This window comes from Camarhynchus parvulus, chromosome 1 (assembly GCF_901933205.1).
Source record: "Camarhynchus parvulus chromosome 1, STF_HiC, whole genome shotgun sequence".
Taxonomy (NCBI): Eukaryota; Metazoa; Chordata; class Aves; order Passeriformes; family Thraupidae; genus Camarhynchus; species Camarhynchus parvulus.
Genome location: NC_044571.1, coordinates 7,782,850 through 7,801,802, shown reverse-complemented (window position 1 = coordinate 7,801,802; position 18,953 = coordinate 7,782,850). Strand labels below are relative to the sequence as shown.

General features: G+C 44.7%; 1 protein-coding gene across 1 annotated transcript; it reads left to right on the top strand.

Moving 5' to 3' along the window:
* Positions 1-691: 691 nt before the first annotated feature.
* DDX3X (DEAD-box helicase 3 X-linked) lies at positions 692-17,957 on the top strand. Its single transcript, XM_030948156.1, has 17 exons — positions 692-862; positions 2,943-3,000; positions 3,971-4,021; positions 8,625-8,748; positions 9,924-10,067; positions 10,150-10,249; positions 10,781-10,916; positions 11,272-11,357; positions 11,986-12,084; positions 12,160-12,320; positions 12,499-12,643; positions 12,761-12,905; positions 13,215-13,396; positions 13,487-13,604; positions 14,023-14,179; positions 15,007-15,134; positions 15,435-17,957. The coding sequence occupies exons 1-17, from the start codon at positions 818-820 to the stop codon at positions 15,515-15,517; spliced, it is 1,962 nt and encodes a 653-aa protein (XP_030804016.1). The 5' UTR covers positions 692-817; the 3' UTR covers positions 15,518-17,957.
* Positions 17,958-18,953: the final 996 nt, after the last annotated feature.

Genomic DNA, 18,953 nt, shown 5'->3' with positions numbered 1-18,953 from the left:
TGGAGAAAGAGCTGATGGAAGATGCGCAGTGACTACTGGAACCCACCAGCGGTGCGATGGGGTGAGCGGCTCACAGGGCAGCAAGCACAGGGGGATGGTCTGAGCCCTGCGGAGCCGCCGGTTGGCGTGTCCAGGCCTGCTCTAGGGGCAGGCGGGAGAGGAGGGAGGCCGGTGTGTCCCGAGCACAGCTGCCCCTCCTCCCCTGCCGCGCCGCCATTACGCGCTGCGCCACTGCCCGCCGAGGGGGGAGCGACAAGATGGCGGCGGCGCCCGCCCACATGACGCAGGGCCCGCCTCCTTCTAGAGGCGCCTGGGCCGCGCGCGCGCGTGGTGCTCTCTCGCGAGAGCGGCGAACAAAAGGACAGCGCGGCGCAGGCTGTGTGTTGGGGGGGGGGAAAGTGTGTCGTGATCTCGCGAGAATTCGTCGCCGCTCTCCTCCCGAGCAGAGCCGGGCGGGAGCGGGGGGAGAGGAAACCTCGCGGTACCGCCGGGGACTCAGCGCGGGCCCGGCGCCCCGAAGTCTCGCGACAACTCCGGGAGCGCGTCCCTCACGAGGCACTGGGTTGCGCGGAGTTCTCGCGATAGCGCCGGGAAGGGAGGGCGGCGGGGGGGCGGTCGCCGTGCGCGCTGAGGTCAGCGCGCGCGGCCAGGCGCGCGGGGGGCGGGGCCTATATAAAGGCCGGGCCCGCGGCGGGGGGGCTCAGTCAGGGCAGCGATTCGTGGCGGAACCAGTGACACTCACGGCAGCGACCTCCCGGCCCAGCGGATCCCCATTTCTCGAGGCGGAGCGGGACGAGCCCGAGACCGATCTCTCGTTATGAGTCATGTGGCGGTGGAAAATGCCCTCAGTCTAGACCAGCAGGTGAGGGAGGAGAAGCGGAAAGGCCGCTCCGTTACCCGGAGGAGGCGCGCGTCGGAGCTCTTGGGGCAGGGAGGGCGGCAGAGATGGTCGGGAATCTTCGCGCGGGGCTCCGCTCCTCGCTCCCCGGCGGTGGTGTCGCAATTCCCCCCGCGGTAACCCCCACCTCCCCCCCTGCGCGGCCTGTTGTGGCGCACTCGGTCGTTGCGCAGTTAACGCCGTGCGGCGGCCCCGCGCCGCGCCAGGCCCCCCCCCGCGGGGGTGCGTTGTCCCCGTGGCCGGGGCGGCGTTGCGGGGGTGCGGGACCGCCGGTGCCGCCCGGCCCGGCCCCGGTCCCGCTTTGGGCCCCGTGGCCCCCGCGCCGCGCTCGGACCCGCTTTGTGTGGGAGCGCCGGGAGCGGCAGCGGCCCCCGGCGGCCGCAGCGGGAACTGCAGCGCGGGGGGAGGAGGAGGAGGAAGGGGCGGTCAATGGCCGCCATTGTGCGGGGCGGGGGAAGGGGGGACACACACACGACACCGCGCTTTGTGTGACGCCCCTTCCCCGGGGAGGCGGCGCTGGCGGCCGCCTTTGTTCGAGCTCCGGTGCTGCCGGGCCCCGGTGACGCAGTTGGGCCTGGAGTCGTGTTGGTCCGCACCATTTTTTATTATTTTCTTTTCATTCCTGCATCCCCCCGCGCTGGGCGGGATCGATGGTTATCTATGGTTATCTAACCCTCGGGCAAGGCGGCAGGGGCAGGAAGAGCCCCATCCGCTCGAGGGGCAGCGCTCGCCCTCGGCCTCTCCCGCGAAGTAGGTCATGGAGACGATCCTGCCCTCCCCTCTCCCTTCTCCCCCGCTCTCCCCCCGCGCCACACGTGACGGGCGCCGGCAGCCGGATTAGCCGCTCCCGCTGCGCCGGGAATCCAGCCCGCAGTGCCGCACTGAGATGGCGCCGGGGCTGCGCCACCGGGGCCCCCGGCAGCGCCTGCGAAGCGTTGCCGCCACCGCGGGCATCCACTGCGAGAAAATCCATCCATCGCTTCTTGTTGATTGTGGAGAGCGGTCTTGACCTAGTTGAGATCCTTTAAAGTGCTGTTAAAAATATGAAGCATTCTTAAGCGCTGCGTTGATGCTTCGATCAACTAGAAAGATGGCATTTTAAGTGGTAGATTTAAAGAGGATGTTACTATGTCAGCCGTGGGAGAATTCCTGAAGAATTTAATGTCCTTTGGCGGCAGCTCATGCAGCTGAGTGCTGGCAAGCACAATGCGTTCGAGTCTTTGCTTTGGACTAATTCAGCTCATGTTGGAAAATACCTCTGTGCAATACAAAATTTATTTGTATTTAAACATGCTTTATTTTTCTGATACGTGTTTATAAAACGTGCCATGCAGGCAAACAACTGTAATAATTTGGTTCTTAAACTTCATTGGTTTCCCACTGCTTTCTGCTGAAAGAAGTCCGTATTGGGTTTGACTTAACACCTCTGAGCGGCCCACGAGCACTGCGTGAACTGAACGTCTTTTGGGAAACTTTACTGTGAGACCGAAGGCTATAAAGGCTATTGTTTTTTTTGGAAAAACAACCCAAAAAATGTGTTTGCCAAAGATGTCGGCAGACATCACCTAATGTTTTGGGAGCACTAGTTACCTCAAGCGTGAAGACTGTAATGTCTTAGTAGCGTTAATGCAGCTAAAAATACCTTGAGTCTCTACAAGTGAAGTGCCCAATTAAATTGGCATTACTTGTGCTGAAATTTCTGTAGCAAAAAAAAAATTGGTCACTGACCCAAATCCGAATGCATTTGACTGAAATAGACTGAAATTCGGTCTATTTAAAATGGCTCTTTAGCCTGCAGGTAGTGAAGCAGAAGTCTGTGGTAGTGATTTGGTGGGTGTGAAATACTCTGCTAGCCTTGCTGCCCGTGTGGGTCTCTGTTTATTGGTGGTTAAAAATGCTATAGCCTGAGTAATAATAGGAGACCTAATCTGGCACGATATAAAAAAATTTTTGCAGTAGCTTGTTCAGATAAATAAAAGGGTTCTTTTGTATCTTAGCATAAATTCATGGTACAACATGTTGATACTTGTCTTATTTCTTCTAGTTTTCTGGTCTAGACTTGAATTCCTCAGACTCTCAGAGTGAAGGAAGTTCTACAAGCAGTAAGTACATGCAAATTCTCAAGCTTACAAACACACTTTTAGAAATTGGGGGCTTGCAGCTGTGAAAAGCAGTTCCTAAAGCCAAAGTTAACAGAGGCTGATGAGGAAATAGGAGGTTGCCAGTTAAGCTTGCTTTGAAAACACTGTGTTTAGATAGAACCACTTAATTTTGTAGTGGTACAGTATGTGTGCACATTTCTGAGGCACTTAATTAGCTTGAGAGAACTCAGTGTTCCAGTCCTGTCCCAGATTTTCAGTTGCCTCTCATCTGAGGCCACTGACTGTAGTAATGTGGTGATTTGTCTTCTTAAAATACCAGGTGTAGAGCAGGAATGTCAACTCTGCTGATCTCAATTCACTGAATAGAAAGTGATACTGATATACAAGGCTTAAGTATATTAGGAGGGGAGAATCTTCCAGGAAGTCACATTCAGCTTGTGGCTGGTATTTTCTCATTCATGTTGCTTTAGCAGACAGATGTTTCTGGATTGTAAATGAGGAATGCTATTCAGAGGCAGTTCGTTGTGGCTTCTGGTTTGATCTGAGCTGAATGGAGGGGATGGGTGAATTTAAAGGGAAGGAAAAATACTGGTAGTAGTACTGCGAGTGCCAGTACTTGAATGTCACAGTAAATATCTTGAGCTGCTCAAGTATCTGGCACCAGCTTAAGCCTTAAGGGGTTCTAGGAAGACAGGTTTTGTTGTAGACACTGTAACACCCATAAATGGGTGTGGGATTTGGTCAGAGGAACATAAGACATCTGTGCCTTAAACCAGCTGCCTAAATGGGTATGCAGGAACTTTAAACTTCAACTGAGAGCATGCTGTATTAAAGGATTCCTGTTAAAAATGCTGCAAGAGGCCTTAAAGGCAGATGTTTTTACTAAGCAGAAGCTGTTGTTGACAAGATGAACATTTGAAGATGTGCTGACCCCACGGGCCTGTAACACTGCCTTTATTTTGTCCTCTAGAAGGCCGATACATTCCTCCTCACTTGCGGAACAGGGAAGCTTCAAAACAGGGTATGTATCAGAAACACTGGCAACACCAAACTGGCAGCCTGTGGAGGTTCTGGCAGTACTGCTGAAGGCAATTGCACACACTGCTTGACTGTCCCCTGCAAAACATGGCAAATTCTGCTTTTAGTGAGCTCTTCTAGATCCCTTCACCAACTTGAAGCCTAAGCTCAAGTTCCGTATCTGACTAATGAAATACCTTCTGGGTCTGTGTAACAACTAGCTCTGACTGAAGTAAGATGGAATCTCCCATCTTAACTTGCTGTGTAATCTTGAGTGTTGGTCTGAATGGATTTTGTGGGTACTAGTTTTTCTGCTAGTGACTGTGTTGTGGAACTTACAGCAATCAGTTGTTTATTATGAACAAACAGCACAGTTTCACTTTATAAGTGCATATCTTTACACAGAGAGGTGTTGTCCTTGTTCATCTTCCTGCTGCAGTTTTTATGGAGGCCCCTGGGAGTACTTGCAGAAGGAAGTGCAGGCTGTTGGTGAAGCAAACAAGAAGTACATGACCTGTTTTGGTCACATGTTTACATAGGTGTTTATGTTGAGAAATGGCCCTTCCATCTTCGGGTTGAGTCTCTAAACAACAGAATACAGAAGAAATGTTTCTTGGAACACTTCAGTGAAGTAAATCATGACCTTTCTGTGTAAGATCCCAAGGGGGCAGGTGCTGCAGCACGTGTTGTCATATCTGGTGACTTGGGTGAATATGAGAGAAACATTTCCTCTAAGACCTACTGAAATACACCAGAGTGCAGCAGCTAAAACACTTCCTGCAGTGCTACAACATAAAGAATTGAGGTTTTGTGGCATGGGAGGACTTGGATCTCATCTGTTTCTAAAGCTGTAAACTTTGCAGATTCTTTTCAATACTGCAGGAGGATGGCTTCCAATATGAGTGGGTGGGAGGGCAATCTTTGTATGATAATGTATCTCACAGTGCTTTTGGAGCTATATCACTTTAACTAGATGAAAAGTGCTCCATTCTAGCCTTAGACCATTTGAAGAAAGACCAGTATGTTTTTGTCTTGCCTTCATATGTGTCCAAACTACTAGTGGGTTTTCTGGGTGTTCAGGGTTTTGGAGTTTTTGTTTATAGTTTTGTTTTCTGGGTTTTTTGGGGGGGTTTGTTTTGGTTTTTTCTTTTGTTTGGTTTGGGTTTTTTTTGTTATGTGAAAGAAGTATGGCCTGAAGCACCAAGTGATGAACAGCGTGTTAGCAGAGCTGAATGTTCTAGGCAAGGAGAAGAGCTGGTTGGCAGCCAGTTCAGTGCTCTTGTTCCCAGTCACACTGACCTCAAATATGAATAGTCTTGCAAGAAACTGACTTGCCAAATCTGAGGAATGTGCAGGTTTCTCAAAAGCAGGGAGCAGCTTTAAGGTGGTTGTGAGCATTTGCTGTTCATAGATTTCTTCTTCTTGTATGATGTTTAGTACCTACGTTTTGTGGGTAAAAGATGCAGTAACCTTCAGTTCTACCATGACCTATTATGGGTAGGACTGGCATTGTATTTTGTTGTGCAAGAACTGAGGTCAGACATGGCAGTGTGGGTGATTACATGAGGCTTTTCTGGATACTTCCTCTTCACCTTGCAAAAAGGTAAATAGGTCATGAGAGCATAATCTGTCTTGTGGCTTGTCCAGTTAATAGAACTTTGCCTGCCGACTTCCCTTGGTAAACCTAATGCTCAAAAATTGCCTTTAAACCTGAGTGCTGTACCACTGGCATCTCTCTGGTTCCCTGTGACAAGGTTCATACTTGCTGAATAGAAAAGTTCCAGTTCAGCACCCTGTTGGAAGCATCATGAGTTTGGGCTTGTAAAGCTGAGCTATCTTGTAGGATGATTTGAAGCCTGTTCTACAGTTATACTTCCATTAAAGTGATGTTAGCTTCTGTTTACATAACTCAAAGATTTCTTCAGCTGCGTTGGAACTTAGGAATTTTGGCTGCTCCTTGGAATTTTTAAGGACAGATTTTTCAAAGCTTAGACATGAGGCAGCAACCTTGCATAGTAGTGTTTAACCACACAACAAACTCTTAAAGCAGCCTTACAAGTGTGGTAACCTGATTAGAAGAAAATCTTCCATTTAGCTGCAGATCTGTGCCACTAAGACAAATTATTCGCTTTGTAAGTTGGGAGTAGGGCAGTACAGAACTGCAGGAAATAACAGCCTGCATAATGTCCTTAGGTTACTTAATGGCAGTTCTGTTTCTCAGCTGTGGGAGCTCAGTATGCAGGGCTGCGTGGCCTGAAGTGTCTTGCTTCCATGAGCTCAACTTGGTAATACTAAAGCTTGTTGTCATGTGTAAGTTTCTTCTTAAACTTCCTGGAAGCAGCTTCTGGATATTTAAACTGTAATCTGATCTATAGTAGATCAAAAAGTAAATGTTACAAACTTGCCTTAAAGGTATTATCCTTCCTAAAGGAATCTATCATTCTGTTTCTCCCATCTTAAAAAAAAAAATAATTGCTGCTGCATGTGGCAGGTTTTCAAGTGATCTGGCAGTGATTAGTGTTAAAAAATGTGAATGGAAATGCTGGTTGAGGGAGATGCATTGACATCTGTAATGCAGTTCATAGGTGCAAGGAGTACAGAGCTGCTCTGGAAGTTGATGAACTTAGTTCTTATCCCTGCTGTGAGGAAGATGTGCTGGATGGAATCTCTACAGGTTTTTACTTCAAAAAAACAAAAGCATTGACATTTTAAGGAATTTCCTGATAGTCTTTGCACAGCGTTGTAGTCATTCTATTCACTTTAGAGAAGTTGATCTCTGGTCTGTTAGGAGTCTTCTCAGAGCATTTACTTCCAGTGTTAATTTACCATTTCGTGTCTGAAATTCTGACTATTATGCCTGTCATTTACTTAGAATTGACTTGTATGGCCTGGTCCTGTGTTCTGTGCTGATCCACAAATAAAGTCAGAGTAGGAATGCTAGAGTGAAGGGCCTGGAATTGGTGAAGCAGGATGTGCACACCTGTATTTGGTGTAGAAGTTGCTGTGCTACCTTAAAGTTGTGGCAAAGCACCAGCTTCAGAAACGAGTTATTCACGTGCTGTAATGAGCTAGGTGAATGAGGTTGCTTTGTAGGCTATTGGGAGTATAACATTTTGACTCTCTAAGCTTCTCAGGCCTGGTAGATGATCTGAAATACAGTGCCAGTTGAGTTTTTTCACTGTTAAGAAACTACATCTGTATCCCTGAAGATGGCTCTGTCAGTACCACTGCTGTTAGATCCCTTGGCAGGATGACAAATCCAAATAGTTGAAAGTTACTCATAATAAAGTTACTCATAATAAAATCTGTGTTTAGCTATCTTTTAAACAAGCCAAAATAACATTCTTGAAATTAATATCTTTAAGAACTAACGCTGCTTTTTAAAGCACATTGGAAGTCTTGAAGTGCATTCCATGATCTTGTGTGCTAAAACTTCATGGATTGATTATTTTTGCTGTCTGTTTCAGTTATCCAGACCAAAAGAGATACAGTTAGCACAGTCGTTTTTAAAGTCCCCTGTGACAATACATTTCTGGATTCTGGGTACTAGAATTCTTAATTAAAAAATAGAGAGGCAAGGTGAATGGCACTCTTTATATAACATCAAAAAAAGTAGGGTAATTCTGGTAGCAAAACCTTTTCAGAGAGACTGGGCCTAGAACAGCCCCTTTCTTTGGAAGGAATTTGTTCTGTGATTGCTGTTATTGTCTCATGAATAGGTCTGGACTGGTTTTGTCCTGTGGAGCTGGCAAAGCATGCTCTCAAGAGTGACATTATTTGTTTATCTGTTCCATTATTTAACTTATTCTCTGCTGTAATCCCATAGCTGAGATCAAATATGTTACACAAAGTTGGGGAGGTTGGACCTCTGAAAGAGAATTTATAATTTCTTAGTCCAGTACCAGAGCAGTGTTTAAAGCTTCACATTTCTGCTACCTCACAGGCCCTGGTAGCAGAATAAAAATGAGTTTTTTTACTCTGGTATTGCAAGTTGAAGTACTTCGTATTCTTTTAACATACGCAAGTAGGCACCTACTCTAGGCAAAGGTAAAAGTGCTGTGGGAAAATTCAGTGTGGTTAATTTGTTGTGAAGAGCTCCATATACCTTCTCTTAGTATTAGTTATAGTCTGTGCAGATCACATTGCTTTGTGTACTTGCACTATGATAAAGCATTCTAATCTCTGTTTGGATTTCTGATACCATTTATTGATCTGAGAGGTCTTGTTAACCTCCAAAAATTAAATGTGTAGTCAAGGATTTGTGTTGAAGAGATGATGTAGATGAGGCTTGGCAAGACTTAGCATCTTCAGGTTTCTTCTGATACCCATCTTTCCAGGGTAGGCAACTGAAATACTTGTACTGAGGCAGGTGCATGTTTTTTAAAAAAAACCCAACGTGCTTGTACACGCAGGGAGAAATTTCAGTTTGGGTGGATGGTGAGAAATGCTCAGTCCCTTGTTGAACAAGTCTTAACATTCATGCATCTTCTGTTCATGAAGGAATTCAGTCCCACAGACCTTTCAGTGAAGACTTCCTGGACAGAAGTGTTTTTTCTTGTAAAAGCCTGGGCTATGCAGTGTTTGGCTGAACTGCCTCTGTGTGCTAGGTTTCGATAGCGGTGGCTGGAGCTCCAGGAGAGACAAGGATGCCTACAGCAGCTTCGGCGCGCGCTCCGACCGCGACTCCAAATCCAGCTTCTTTGACCGCGGGACTGGCTCCAGAGGAGGGAGGTGAGTACCTCTTTGTCTGGGTGTGCACACCAAGTCTGCCTCAGCTCTAGCACTGCACTAGTAATCTTGATGTTAAAATTAGGGTTCCAGGTGTGAGCAGCATGAGGTAGGAGGAGCCTGGGAGGGGAGGAGAGAGGGAGAGAACCTTCCCTTGAAAGCTACGTGACTTCAGGGTTGGGCAATTTGCATGTTGAAAAATGTGCCCTGTAATCTGCCACCAGCCACTCACTGCAGCTGAAGTGCCTGGCTGATTTCAGCATTCACCAAAGAACTGCTAGGTGGGTGGCTACTTCGAGGAGAACCATGAAGAGCTGTTGGGAGCACACACAATACATCACTATGGATTTTTTTTATTTCAATATTTTTTTCTTGTTTAAAAAGTGTAGTTAATAAAACTGGGTGAGACTCTTGCAGGTTCTCTGCCTTACTTGAGCAGTCTTACACACATCATGCGTTGTATGCACAAGTGTGGTGAGAGTGACCTTTATCGACTACTTAGTAAAGCTGACCTAGTCCTGTATCCAGACTTTTCTCAAACATGATTTACCAGGCCAAAAACTAAACAGTTGAGGTAAGGACTTCTTCCACCTTCTTTCCAAGTCAGTAATACAGGTGAGCTCCCTCTTTATGCAATAATTATATGACATAATGGAGGTATTTGGTCACATGTGCGGTGGGGGAATAAAGGAAGAAATTGCAGCCCTGGAGGGTTTTGTCTGGACATGGGAAAACTGTGTAGAATGAGGCAGAGGAAAGGGTGGGGGGAATACAAAATAGTGCTGCTTAGGAGGTTTAAACAGAGCTCCCTGCAAAGAAATGGCAAAGACTGAGCAACTTGGATTGCAGCTCCACTGGCAGATGGTTGTTTACATTTGTTATGCTTACTCAAATAAAACTGGTGATAGAAAGTTCACTGTGTTAAGCTAAACTGAGCTCTGAAATCATGACAAACTTTCCTGTCTGACACAGAAAAATGTGACCTGGTCTGATGGCCAGGGCTAATTTCTGTGCTTAGGTCAAGAAGCAAGTGTAGATAACCTGCCGATTTTGAATTGTTCCACAGTTGTGTGTGATTTACACAGAGCATACAGTGCTGCATTGTTATGGCTTTGATTGTGTATGTCAGTGCCCCCTGTTGCCTGGGAAGGGTGGTCTGATTCTCGTGCTGTGTTTAGATACGAGGAGCGTGGCAGAGGCGGGGACTATGACCGGAGCGGCTTCGGCAGATTTGACCGTGGCGGCGGGAACAGCCGCTGGTGTGACAAATCAGATGAGGATGACTGGTCTAAGCCTCTCCCCCCGAGTGAACGCCTAGAACAGTAAGTCATGGAATACTGATTCATGGCAGGGGGTCACTTGATAATTCCAGCAAGTAAAAATACTTTCCTCTTCTGTTTTTAGGGAGCTCTTTTCAGGAAGCAATACTGGCATTAACTTTGAGAAATACGATGATATTCCTGTTGAAGCAACAGGCAGCAACTGTCCTCCACATATTGAAAGTGTAAGTATTTTTTTAAAAGTCTGTTTTGCTAATATATCTAATAGTGACTATTTTGCATGGGTAGCTTTGATGTCTTGATGCCTGGAGTTTAGGGATCAAAGGAAACATTGTCTTCCCTTCCTACAGCTAAGCTGTTTTGCAGAATAGGGTCGCGTATGATGAACTAAGACAGGGAAGAAATTGTGTAAGCTTTTTCAGTTAGCACTCATAGCTTACTTTTTAACTGTAACTTGTCCTTAAACTGCGAACCTGTGAAGAGTTGCTGACTGGGGAGCAGCTGCTAAGGCATGTTAGGCTAAGCACAGTGTGTGTGCTAATGCAGTCTGCACTTAAGGCTTGGCTGGCTTTTTAAGAATTGCTTAGAAAACTGGACTAAGTATCTATCTATGTGACCCTGTAACTTTATAGGCAATTTCTGTGTGAAGGGCTGAAACAAGACCTGCCTTATAAATGCCTTGTTAAACTGAATGTTGTGTTACGTGGTGGTTGAAGAGAAGGATTCTGATCTTACTCCTTTTAAATATCTTACAGTTCAGTGATGTTGACATGGGAGAAATTATCATGGGAAACATTGAACTCACACGCTACACCCGTCCTACTCCAGTCCAGAAACATGCAATACCTATTATTAAAGAAAAGAGAGACTTAATGGCCTGTGCTCAGACAGGTAAGTCAATAACTGTTTGTTTCTTAGTCTCATTAGAAGTGGGGTCTTGTCGTACTGCAGTAAGAGCTAGAACCTCCTGTGCAGTGTAGAAATAGTTGTGTGTTGGAAGCTAATTTTAGTTTTAGTCTTGCATCTGCTTTAGATGTGACTTGACTAGATTTTCTGTGTTTGTCCTGAGACATGTTCATGTCTTAAACCACATTTGCTTCAGGGTTTTGGGCTGCTGAGGGTGCTCCAGTGCCACAAGTAGCAGTCGTAGTCCAATGCAGGTGTTACTGGGAATGTGCTACTGATACAGGGTTAGTGCTGTAGTTGACAGTAACTCTTAATTAATACTGGCTTGTATTCTTCCTAGGGTCTGGGAAAACAGCTGCATTTCTTCTACCAATACTGAGCCAGATATATGCAGATGGTCCTGGTGATGCCTTGAGAGCAATGAAGGCAAGTATTCAAATACCCCCTCCTGGGAAAGCAATGACCAATGTCATAGGTTTGGGGTTTTTTCCCTCCCCACATGAGCTGATGTGTGCTACTGAACACAGTACCTGGTCTTAAATGTTGTCATCATTTTGGTATGATAGCCAAACATCTCAACTTCTAGAAGACTTCAGGTGTTTCCCTTAAAAAATCCAGGCTGTGGATTACTTTTTTTCCTACCTGAGGAGTTGGATGCATAATGGTTCATTTTTTTTTAATGAATGGTTTTGTTGTTGCATAAGTTTCAAAGACACTTCCCTTGCTACCAAAAGCTACTTGGTCACACATCTCTGTCATAGTAATTTCAGAATAGGAAGTAACTGGTTCTGTGGCTGTTACTTCTCTGCTGCTGAAGTTTGGGATAGCAGTGCTTGTTGTAGAGACCAGGGTTGTGCAGCTATTGCCACAGTAACCCACAGCTGAACTTTGGGCACTGTAGTAGAGCTGTCTTCAGCGGCAGTGCTCAAATTGGCTCTCAGCCATGCTTTGTCTTTCTTAAACTTGGTGACCTGTCTTAAATATTGCCTGTAGTGGCTTTTTTCTTTCCCTTTTGCTTTGGATGCTTGTGCCAAGGTTGTTTTTTTTTCTTCAGGAGAATGGGAGGTATGGGCGCCGTAAGCAATATCCAATCTCACTGGTCTTGGCTCCCACTAGAGAATTGGCTGTGCAGATCTATGAGGAAGCCAGAAAGGTAGATATAACAGTTTATTATTATAATATAGCTCAAGTAGAATTTTTCTTGGTGCTAACTTCTTTTGCTTTGCAGTTTGCATACCGCTCCAGAGTTCGCCCCTGCGTTGTATATGGTGGTGCAGACATTGGCCAGCAGATCCGTGACTTAGAACGCGGATGTCACTTGCTTGTAGCAACTCCAGGACGACTTGTTGATATGATGGAGAGAGGAAAGATTGGACTGGATTTCTGCAAGTAAGTAAAGTGTTGCTTGTCTATGTACAAATGACTTAGAACAGGATACAGTTAAGAACCTCAGATTGTAGCTTTTGGACTGTGTAAACATCTAGTTGAGAATTTGTAACCTAGTTCAGACACCAGAGCACAGCTTGCAGGAAAATGTTCTCAAGATGGTTTTTTTACTGCTGTTTAGGTACCTAGTCCTTGATGAAGCTGACAGAATGCTTGATATGGGGTTTGAACCTCAAATTCGTCGAATTGTTGAACAAGATACTATGCCACCAAAGGGGGTTCGTCACACCATGATGTTCAGTGCTACTTTCCCCAAGGAAATCCAGGTACTTAATGAGAATTTAGATACTCGAAAAGCTCATGAGGCCAAAGAAATTTTGCCTTTGGAAGGAGGGAAAAAATATGACTTGATTTTGATTTATTTTTTTCCTCCCACTTTTTAGATGCTTGCTCGTGACTTCCTTGATGAATACATCTTTCTGGCTGTTGGCAGAGTAGGTTCTACATCTGAGAACATCACACAGAAAGTAGTATGGGTGGAAGAGCCAGACAAACGATCGTTCCTGCTTGACCTGCTAAATGCCACAGGTAAAGAACAGCTGCAGATAAGCAAATGAGGCAAAATATAGAATAGGCAAATCTAATGACTCAAGCAGTAAGAATTTCTATTGATTAGGTGAATGAAAGGGTATTTGTTGACATGCAGTGATACTGGTTAAATGCCAGTATCAATTTAATGTAAGGATGTCTGTTAATAAAAAAAGAGGAGGGAGGTCCCCAGTGATGTTACTTTAGAATAAACAGGCAGAGAATTGAAGCTGCCTATTACCAGGTTATGGAGCTTGTATTTGTCTGTGCAGCTTTTCTTCTGCTAACCTGGGCTTTAATCTTTTTTAGGTAAAGATTCCTTGACTCTGGTGTTTGTGGAAACTAAAAAGGGGGCAGATGCTCTCGAGGACTTCCTGTACCACGAAGGCTATGCCTGTACAAGTATCCACGGAGATCGCTCCCAGAGGGACAGAGAGGAAGCTCTGCACCAGTTCCGCTCTGGCAAGAGCCCCATTCTTGTTGCCACAGCAGTAAGTGAAATCTGTAAAACTCGAGCTTGTGAGCCTATTTCTTGGCCTGTGAAGTCTTACTAAGATTTGATTGAATGATTTAACCACTAGGTAGCAGCAAGAGGACTGGATATCTCAAATGTAAAGCATGTCATAAACTTCGACTTGCCAAGTGACATTGAGGAGTACGTACATCGTATTGGCCGTACAGGCCGTGTAGGAAACCTTGGTAAGTACCACCTGGGGTTTTCACAGCCAGCACTTCATACCTAAGCTGACAAGTGCAGTCATATAGGCTGAGTAATAAATTTCAAATAAGTACTTGAGAGAAGCCTGTGAGCTGCTTTCTGTGACCAAAAACTGGTCACTGCTGTGTAGCCACTGTGGAAAGTTTACCAGTTCCTTTGGGTAATGTTCTTTGTGCCATCAAAAGACTCACTTACTGCATGTAAGCCTGGTGTCTGCTGTGTCTGTCAGTACACATGATTTTGTGACTAGCTGTGGTGGAGTAATGGTCTCAAACAGCTTTCTCTTTAAGTAATTGTAGTGTTTTCAGGCTTGGCTCTAAGGAACTGGAATGTGGAATGGGTTTTAAGTGCTGTGGTGTACTTGGATTGTGTGTAGCCAAAACCGACTATCTCTTTCAGGTCTTGCCACTTCATTCTTCAATGAGAGGAACATAAACATTACAAAGGACTTGCTTGATCTCCTTGTGGAGGCTAAGCAAGAAGTACCATCTTGGCTGGAGAACATGGCCTATGAGCAGCATCACAAAGGAGGAGGCAGCCGTGGGCGATCTAAGAGGTAAGAGGCACAGCTTTGGCTAGAGATGTATATTCAGTCTGTTAAGAGACAGTTCTGTTACTGGTTCTCAGTCTGAAAATACACTTAGAGGATAAGTGCAGTATAAGCTGAGCTTGGTGTGTGCAAAGGTGACAGGGTCTGTCTGGTTCTATCTATTCATAAGGCAGTTAAACCATAAAACCTCTTGCCTTCTAAGCAAGCAGCTAGATGCAGCTGAGATAAAATGATGTTATCAAAAACCATTTTAGAAGTGTAAAAGCAGCTATAAAACGCAGAAATGCATACCTCCCTGTGCCAGAGATGTACCTTAAGCAGCTGCTCTGCTGTTTAGGAGAAGGTAATGCAGTGCCTTCTGACAAAACCAGGAGAGAAAAGAGAATAAAGGTGTGAGGCCACTTGTAAAATAGTTTTGCTGTGGAAACCTGAAAGGCTGTAATACAAACCTTTGTTTCCTGGCTTACAGGGGTAGGATCAGAGAACACTTTCTCTTAATATAGTCAGCATGATCCAACCACATTTGGTTTGGTGTGTGTGAGTTTTTTGTTTTCCATTTTGCAGTATGCTTGTAAAATACCGTGCACATCATGAGATACAGTCAGAAGTGCATTGCTTAAACACTGAGATAGGGTTGGAAATCTAGAGGCAGAGATTTCACCAAATCAAATCTTTCCAAGTAGCCTTGGGATGCTCATAAAGTGTGCTCACCTCAGCAGTGGCTGTTGTCCTGCTGTGGTTGGTACCCAGAGTCAGAGCACATCACTCTCAGTGTGTGCAGTGCTCAGAATGCCCCCTGTTTGACCCCAGTGTTTGTCTCCTGCCCTCTGCAGCAGTCGGTTCAGCGGAGGCTTCGGAGCCAGGGACTACCGGACGAGCAGCGGCTTCGGCAGCAGCAGCTCCAGCAGCAGCCGCTCCACCAGCAGCCGCAGCGGCGGGAGCGGCAGCAGGGGCTTCGGAGGTGAGAGAGAGGGGCTGGGCAGCTGCACACACAGTGCTTGCTGGGGTAAAACTGGGTGTGATGTTGGAGTAAGAGATCATCTGGTGCTTGTCATGCAGTCTCAGCATCCTGCTTGGATCTAGGCCAGGTTACCTGATTGATGGTTTGATGCTACCTGCCTTTCCAGTGTTAATGTTGCGCATTTGACAGTACTGCTGGGTGGGGTTCTTTAATAGACAGCAGATACCTGGGTTGTTTTCTTGTTGTAAAGGTGCAAATCTTTAGAGTTAATTAAGCGTCACTTTCTCTTGCCTTTCATAGGTGGTGGTTATGGAGGCTTCTACAACAGTGATGGATATGGAGGAAACTATAACTCCCAGGGGGTGGACTGGTGGGGCAACTGATCTGCTTGCAGCAGATACCCCACCAAACAAGCTAATATGGAAACCACATGTAACTTAGCCAGACTATACCTTGTGTAGCTTCAAGAACTCGCAGTACATTACCAGCTGTGATTCTCCACTGAAATTTTTTTTAAGGGAGCTCAAGGTCACAAGATGGAAATAAAGGAACAAGTAGCCCTATCTCGAAGGTGGTTTTGAAGACTCTTATTGCTGTAGTCAGGATTAACTCCCCTCCCACCCATCCCCACCCAGAAACTGCATTTATAATTTTGTGACTGAGGATCATTTGTTTGTTAATGTACTGTGCCTTTAACTTTAGACAACTTTTATTTTGATGTCCTGTTGGCTCAGTAATGCTCAAGATATCAATTGTTTTGACAAAATAAAAATTACTGAACTTGGGCTAAAATCAAACCTTGGCACACAGGTGTGATACAACTTAAACAGGAATCACTGATTCATCCATAATATTACAAAGAAAAACTTATGCGGTAGCCTGCATTAGGGCTTTTGGTATCTGCAGATTTGAAAAATAAAACATCTTGAAGCATATCAATGCAATTAGTTTCTAATGTGGCAAAACTGTACTAAGTTAAAGTTCTGATTTGCTCACTCTATCCTGGATAGGTACTTAGAACCTGATAGCCTTTAATAAGCCATTCCAGTCATGATGAGATGATGTATGGATACATGCATACATTAAAAGCACTGTTTTTGAAGTTAATGCAAGTAAATACAGCAATTCCTTTTTCAATATTTAGGCAGATCATTAATGTGAGCTAGCCAAATGTGGGCAGAACATTACAGGGAACGTTTAAAGGTCTGATAACTTGAAATAGTTTTTAGGAGAATTCATCTATTTAGACTTTTTAAAAATGCCTGCCATATGAAATTGAAATGGTAGAATGGCTGACCATGGCAGTGATTGGTCCTCCGTAAGGGCCTGACTGAATTTTTGGTCTAATAACGCATGCTAGTGTTGATGTTTTTTGGTCAAGAGGGTATGAACAGGAAGAATTATGCAGCAGGCTTTATTTTAATGCAGATTCACATTACTCTGTTCAAGCTGCGTGGAGATGTTAAACTGGCTTACTGTAGACTTTGTAAAATGGCTCCAGAAGAGTAACAAACAAACCTGAGATCACAGAGGTTGGAAATGTACATAAACTGCACAAGGTTTCAATTCTGCTATTAAAGTGCAGTTTTAGTCAGTTTTAGTTGCATAGGTTTCCATTGTATTTATAGTCTGTTATGCTAAATCTGGCCAAAGATAAGTATTGTCCACCAGAAAAATGCCTCTGCCACTTGGAATTTCTGTGCTAACTTTGCGGCCAGAGCATTTAACAACTAATCTACAGTGGCATAGGAAAATGGCAAAAATCTCCTAAAGTGCAATAGATTTTTTCAAGTGTATTGTGCCTTGTTCTAAAACTTTTATTAAGTAGGTGCACTTGACAGTATTGAGGTCATTTGTTATGGTGCTATTTCAAGTCTAGGTTTAGGCCCTTGTACATTTTGCCCATAACTTTTTACAAAATACTTCTTTTATTGCACATTCAGAGAATTTTATATATGTCTTGTGTGCGTGTCCTTAACTTCCAATCTTATTTTGTCTCTTGGAGATTGAACGCAGCTTGTTTAAGGAGAAGGAAATAGATTCTAAAACTTATTTGGGACCATGGGAATGATAGCTGGGAAGAAAACTATTTGCACACGACAGATTTCTAGATACTTTTTGCTGCTAGTTTTGTGTAATATTTATTGAACATTTTTGACAAATATTTATTTTTGTAAGCCTAAAAGTGATTCTTTGAAAGTTTAAAGAAACTTGACCAAAAGACAGTACAAAAACACTGGCACTTGAATGTTGAATGTCACCGTATGCGTGAAATTATATATTTCGGGGTAGTGTGAGCTTTTAATGTTTAAGTCATATTAAACTCTTAAGTCAAATTAAGCAGACCCGGCATTGGCAGTATAGCCATAACTTTCTGATAGTAAAACAAAAATTGGCAACTTAAAATTAAACATGCCAAGGTTTTGATACACTTGTCTTAAGATATTTATGAAACACTTCTAAACACTGATGTGAAGTGTCCAGATTCTCAGATGTTTGTTGCGTGAGTTTTGTTTAGTTGTGTGTTTTTTTTTTCAGTGAATGTCTGGCACATTGCAATCCTCAAACATGTGGTTATCTTTGTTGTATTGGCATAATCAGTGACTTGTGCATTTTAGCAAGTTTTATCAGCCAGCAATATTTTCAGTTCAGATACAAGGATTCAAACCAATATGCAAGAATGGATTTAAACTTGCTGAATGTGAAAATTGAACTTCAAGTCACTGTAGGTTTAGAATTGCTTATTGTATTAGTTTAGATGCTAGCACTGCATGTGCTGTGCATATTCTTGATTTTATTAAAATAAAAAACTTGAACTGCACAGTCTATTCATTTGTGAAGCGTCACTCCTGGTTTCTGAGCTCTGTAGCCCCAGCAGTCTCATTCACGTGCAGCTCTGGAAGCAGGTGACTCTAGTGTGGCACATGTCAGTGTGGTGGCAGATGGCAGCCAGGCGCAGGGCTGTAGCTGGAATAACCTAAAATGGCCTGTGCCCCACAGTGCAGGGCTACTGTCAAGTGTCAGAGGTGGGACAGACAGAAACCACCTGGGTTTGTTCATTAGGGGAACCAAGTTAGGCTGTAACAACCTAATAAACCTTGTGGAGTTGGGCTTGGTTCCTCAGCCCCTGACTGCTCATCTCACAGTTGTCCCTCTGAATTTCACAGGAGTGCCTTGTAGAGGGCCTTAAGTTTTGAGGTCATACCTGTTCATTGTTCCTAGGTATTGACAAGCCAAAATGAGGTGGAATACTGGAATATCCAAGGAAGTAGAGTGGAAGGAATAGATTCAGGTGTTTCCAGTTTCTTTGAAGTGAGATAAATTGCTTCATTTGAGAGAAAGTGATTTAGAAAGAGCCTGCGTTTCGAGTTTGGTGCTGAAATGACTGTAGAAACTTGAGATGCTCTGGTTGGTGAGTAAGGAAGCAGGGGTGGGGGGGAAAGTAATGCCTGGGACCTCTGATCCATAGAAGTGGGATGCAGGTGAATGGCATGGGGTAAGGACTGGTAAAGGTGTGATGTGCCCCTGCAATCCTGGATCCATACAGGAAATGAAATCCACCCCACCAATCCAGTGTATGGGCCTTGGAGAATAATGGACAGCATGGCGATGACTGATTACCAGGATAGCTTGCTGGAGCAGCTGCACTGAGCACACTGACTGGGCCACACTAAATTTACCTGCTTTAGACTTGCATTAATTATCAAACTCATCATGCAGGGCTTTGTGTTGTCATGCGATGTCCCTGGATGTGCAACATGCACTTAAATACCTTCCAAAGGCAGTTCTCCCTCGCCTGTGTATCTGTACAAATGCTGG